Source organism: Dromaius novaehollandiae, chromosome 5, assembly GCF_036370855.1.
Source record: "Dromaius novaehollandiae isolate bDroNov1 chromosome 5, bDroNov1.hap1, whole genome shotgun sequence".
NCBI lineage: Eukaryota > Metazoa > Chordata > Aves > Casuariiformes > Dromaiidae > Dromaius > Dromaius novaehollandiae.
In genome coordinates, this window is record NC_088102.1 from 68,047,347 (window position 1) to 68,053,346 (window position 6,000).

The 6,000-nt window shown below is 38.9% G+C and overlaps 1 protein-coding gene across 1 annotated transcript in view; it reads right to left on the minus strand.

Moving 5' to 3' along the window:
* MUC2 (mucin 2, oligomeric mucus/gel-forming) overlaps positions 1-1,864 on the minus strand; it is a 67,041-nt gene extending 65,177 nt beyond the window's left edge. Inside the window, exons 1-2 of the mRNA XM_064513329.1 lie at positions 1,857-1,864; positions 1,089-1,201 (exon numbers count right to left, since the gene is read on the minus strand). Coding sequence (XP_064369399.1) covers positions 1,089-1,201; positions 1,857-1,864 — 121 coding nt within the window. The remainder of the gene's footprint in view (positions 1-1,088; positions 1,202-1,856) is intronic.
* Between the last annotated feature and the right edge of the window lie 4,136 nt (positions 1,865-6,000).

Consider the following 6,000-nt stretch of genomic DNA (forward strand, 5'->3'; position numbering starts at 1 on the left):
TATTATTTCTAAGAGTTATTCCCTTTCCTGATCCAACATGCGCTCGGATCAAAGAAACAGAGTTAGGAAGCACAACAGGAGTTTTTAAAGAATTCCTTCTTTTCCTAACAGAAACAATTTCTATTACAACAGACCTCTGCAGGAAACTCAGGGCAGAAAATAATGATGTTGGGAGCAAAACAAAAAAGCAATAGCAAAAGATGAAGCTGATGATCTCAAGTTCATTCCCTTCCCAACCACTATAGTAAATACTAACACAAATTAACACTATATCAAGTCTCAAGATGTTATAGATTAGGGGTGAGCAAAAAAGCTGAACATACTTGGGAAGCCTGCCAAGGTACCAAGAGCATCTATGCCACTTATCTTCCCAAGATTATCTAGCAGTGTTTAATTTGAGAAATCAGAATTACCAAGGGAACCTCTAAGTCATTATTCTTTGATGTTATCAACCTTACTGGTGCATCCAACCAAAGCTCATATTATTAGATGCTTCTCTCCCCAAAAGAAAAACTACACAGAGATTCTCCCAAACCTCACAACTGGGATCTGAAACGCAAGATACTGTTTTCCTCTCATTGCTAAATTCAAGACACTGGAGATCAAGACTAGTATCTCAAACCTGATCACTGCAGAAAATGCATCACCAACTGCTCTAAAAATAGTCTTGAATATGAGAGGTGTTATGTTGTTCCAGAGTGACAAAACACACAGTCATCCTTTTTCTCCATTACTACAACAAAGAATTTACCAAACTGACATAGTTTTCTTTCTGCCAAGCAGTGACTATACCTAGGAAAGTCTAAACGTATGGAAAGAAATGTAACACTGAAAATAATAGTTTCCAAGCATATCAAACGAGAAATTAATGCAATAGATTTAGGCACTAACCCCTCCAAAGACATCAGTATCTACCTATTTTGGCTCAGCCACATAGCCTCAGGATTTGAATGTTAAAAAATTCAAGAGATCTTAAAACTCCAGTGCATTATTTAAATGTGTTGCCTCCTTCTACCTTTGCTGTGGTATTTTATTCTCTCCCCCTTTTCCAGGAGGCAATCTGCCACCATTTCATTGCTAGAGCTTACCTTTTTTTATTTCACTCGCATAGGAAAGCGCCAGCCAGAGCATAAAAAGGCTGGCAACTCTTAGCCCCATGGTGGCTAAGGTGGGCGAACTGCGAACACCTCTGAGAACTTTTCTTTATATAATACCCACTGGTGCAATTGATTCCATCACAGGGGAGGAGATACCAAGGGAGGAGGAAAGAGGACGGGTAAGAAAAATAGGTGTGGTATTTACAAAAGATAAGAAGTAAACAGATAGGTATTTTGCACTGTAAATGAAGGAATTTGGCATACAGGAAGTGGTATAATATTGATTCAGTAATCATGCAATTTTTTATTGCTCTTTTGTATTTCTTTGTCCTACAGGATGCTACTTCTTTAAATGGGCACGCCAAGTTCAACCTTCAGTAACTCCTACAACAAACAGTGAAGTTTGGAGTGGCTGAACAAGAAAATACCTTGAATGAAGTTTAGAATGGGATACTCCCAGACAATGGCCTTAAAGACAAGAGTTTTTTTCATTTTTTGAGATCACTTAGAACTACTTCTGTAAAGATTAAGTGATGCTCACGAAGCTCCTTGTAGACAAAAACAACCCTTATAAATAACGATATGCCATGGATGGAAAAATTATTACAGGCAATTGTTGGATTCCATTGATCCATAAAGCTCTAGGGCGCATCTAAAACAAGACACAGCCCGTACAGCATATCGTTCCCTAAAAGTAATTGAGATGGGGTGGCATGATAACTTTAAGAAATTCACATCACAAGAAATGGTCTATCAAACATCGTCATTATGCAACAGAAAGCCCATCAAAAAAAGTTTTAGGGGCTCTCACCACATTTTAAGCTTTAAGAAAAACAAAATAAATGGGAAAAAGGGGAAAACACTACTGTCCACACAGAATAACAACTCAGATTTGTTTTCAGACAGAATCCCCCTGAATAGCTCATTCTTGCTTACCTTTTACATGAATGATGTTACAGTTTCCTGTCTGACGTCAGATCCTACAGAAAACTAAATGCTCAGCTTTGCCCTATGCAGAGAAAGATGAAGGGGGTCCTTGTGAGAGCTGCAGAAACAGAAACCAGCTCGCTTCAGGAACACTGCTTCAGAAGGAAAAAGATTTCCACATGCACTGTATTTTACTCAGCAGAATTCCTCAGAAGTAATTTCTGTAATTCTCTTCAGAAGACAAAACATAAGTTCTTTCAGAGAAAATATACTTACTTCAGGAGATCTTTTAACACAATCACTTCACAGTATTAACTGAGTTTACTTCTTACAGATACCAGGCCAGGTTCTTTATTTTCTCATCAGAAGTTTCTCGTTGCAGTGTCTAGAAATCTCTAATCCGCTTAATTCTTTTGAGTTTTCCTTATTCCTGTTGCTCAAATTACAGGTTAAGTCGAACTTTCGTGTTTTGTAAAACACCAAGGAAATTCTTCACTTAGTCCCTTTGGCTGCTCTGGTCAACCAGAAGTAATTCTTTGTGGTAAAAGCATGTTTTCAGTTGTTGTCTTTTATTTGCTATTTTTGCTTGTACTGTAGGCACAAGTACAGCCTGTCCTCATTCCTAACATCTTTCTGTTCTCCCTGAACGCATCTCAAAAGGTGTTAGACTTTCTGCCTTTCCTATTTAAGGATGCAGATTTGCAGTTCTCCCACCCATATATAGGACAGCATTCACTCAACTGCCCTGACTGAATTTAAGCACTTGCCCTTCTCTCCTCTTGGAGTCTTTCACTAGAAGAATACAGAATTAATGTTCTTCCTTGCCAAATAAAAATAAAAGTGGTAATAACTAGTTGGAACACAGCAATTAGAGGGAAAAAAAGGTATTAAACTGCCTGTACAGACCTTTTCCCAATGGTTACTTTAGCAGGTCTAATTCTCATGACACTTCAGAGACATCTCGTGTCTTGGAATTTTCCTTCTTTTGTACCACCAAAACTCTTATTTCAGGCATGTTTCCTAAAATACTTCTGAGTTTCCTGAAAGCTTTTATTCTGAGCTTTTCTGTTCCTCCCTGTGTTTTTTCAGACAGACTCCTCCTGTCTGGAAACACTATGGTCCCAGAAAAAAAATCTCCATGACTTAGTTTGTATCTTTAGCCATGATCTAGTTAATAATATTGGGAAACTGTAACAGGAACTACTAGTACACAGCAGACCTGATCCTTTTTAAACTGGATGCTCATATCTATAAACTGGAAACTTGCCTATTTACTTTTCAGTGTTTGCCACAGAACTTCTAGATCTGGAATGAGCCACTTCTTTGCCTCATTTGCTGGGACTGTGAAAGGTAATGATGAGTCACCTAGACATGTGCAATCTCTCAATCCAATATGCAGGTGTTTTCTTCCTAGGCACGGTGAGAAATATACCTTTCTTTAGGTGACGTGGATAGGTCTAAGAGCTACTCTTAACCAAGCACCACTAGATTTTAGTGATTGATTTTCTCTGCCCCAGCTCTGGACTGCCTGTACAGGGAGCATGACCCCATCATGGGCTAAATATATAGGATGGGACTATTTCCCTTCTCAAGTCTGTTTTTCCTCAGAGTGAATTACACATCCTCATTGCCTCTCCTTCTGACACGGAGAGCTGTGGATCACTGTGACACCCAGCCTGGAGAATAACCTGGAGAATAAGGGAAGGCAACATGTCTTGGAAGATTGTGACCACTCTCACCGAATTTTTACTCAAGCCAGTACGGGTGTGATGATCTGAGGAGAAATGAGTGTAGCTTCTTATCTTCACAATTCATAAGTGTATTTGTACCTTTGCTAGCATTAGAAAGTATCCTAAACTTTTCCATCTCTGTTTCCTTATTGGCATGAAGGTAACGCTCCTGTCTACCAGCTGCTTTATTTGCCTTTCGGAAATTATCAGTATGTGAGGTATGCAATTACAGTCTATTTTCTTTCATGCTCAGCTACCTTAAAGCTTGTTGGCCTACGCATTTTAATCCAGAGGTATCTAACTTTCAATGTATAGAAAACCCTGCATCCACATGTACACATTTATTTATTTACTATAAACTGTTTGGCAACTTAATAAATTTTGGAAAAAAATAACTCTGCTTTAGCACAATGCAAGTGGCATCACCAGAACAGATGATGAGAAAGGGTGTTTCCGTATCTAGTTCCCAGTGCTGAGTCTTAACAGAGATATTTTTTACAAAGTTCCTGAAGTCCAGGAATAGAATTACAAGCTCCCATAATCTTCCACTACATACCTGAGCTAGGAGCCCCTAGACCAGCGTTTTACACACAGTGCTGCAAGTCAGGGTTAAAAAAAGTCAACTGCATGGCAAGTGTGTTTGCTATAGCCACAGATGCAGGAGAGAGAAAAAAAATGTAGATGTGTGTTTTGAGTCATAGCTGAATCAATGCACTGAGAATTTCACCACTCAAACTTTTATGACACTATTTCTAATCATTCCATCAGCATACCATAGCTAACTTATGTTCAAATTAATTACAGTTGAAATTTATTTCACAGTGTATTTGGGGTTAAAAAAGAGAACCAAAGTGGAAGATTACGCTTCATTCTGACTCACATTACAGATTTTCCTATATGGAAAATTTACAGTGCTTTTAAGACAAAAATTAAGCAGAGAATTGTCTAGGCTTATTGTTCCAGGAAGAACATGTAACTTTTCAAGAATTTGGAGCCTGTCTTTATCTGTGAACATACCAAGAAGAAATCTCATTACAGAGTCTTGTCACAGCAACCCCAGGATGAACACTATACAAATCCCTCAAAGGACAATTACATATGGTCACTGATACTTGTTCCACTTCTCTTTTCACATTCCTAATTTGCTGTTCATCACAGGCTAATCATCAAGCCAAGAAGCAATGCTCCAGCAGTGAGGGTGCTCTGCAGGAGTACCTGCGGGATTTCATTCTGCCACTCTTCCATCTGCCAGCACTCCACCACAGCATACAAAACCTGCCAGGCACCCACGCAATTGCACGATATACCCATCACTCCGTTTACTTCAAAGGCTGCTCTCACTGCCAAGCACAGCGATGTGCTGCTCACATTTCCTGGCAGCCTTTCTAAAATTGCTCTGGCAAAATACAGCCTGATTATGAATTAGGAGGTCTCTGACAAGCAATCATTGTACTTGCTTGACTGAGACACCAGTAAGCACCCCACAGTGCACCATGACAAAAAACTAAGGGCACAGAGACAAGTGGCTGTCTGCTGAACGGTGGGTTCAAAGACAGACTTTTATAGTAATGAAGCAGAAGTACTGGGGATGCACTTAATTTTGATATGCATGCTGCCAGCAGGTTAACCTAAAATTGCCAACATGAAAAGGGCCTGTCTTTATACGGAGTTACAACTGTCATAGAACTGCTAAAATGAGTAGATTTGTGTGTTGTATGTTGTTAAATTATTAACAACAAGCTGCAAAAAGCATGGCTATAACCAATAAACTGCTTTCTCAGGCTGTGTAATGAGGAGATCACTAGTTATTATTTTTGCAAACAGAACATTAATAAAGAGAATGGCCATTTAAATGCATTCAAGTAACAGTCAGGATTTTACGCCAAAAGAATAAATTCAATGTTATGAAAACCCACATATCTTTGATTGATCCTGGCAGCCTACTGGGAATGGCCTCAAACCATAGAATTAATTATCATTCTATAATTTTATCAAAAGGTATTTGATTTCTGGTTGGTCTAATCTCAGCCCTATCACTAGTTTCCTCACTGTGTCCTTGAGCAAGTCTTTGGGTTTCTTCACGTTCTTTATTCAGACAAATACTGGCTAAGCCATACAATTGTGAAAGTTAGCTTCCAATGCTAGCTGGAGCATTTTCAAATGCCCTTCCTTAAGCGGTTTTGCATAGAAATTTAAAGATTAGCATCCATTCTCCAGCCATAATACTTCCTTCTCTTTATCAGTAG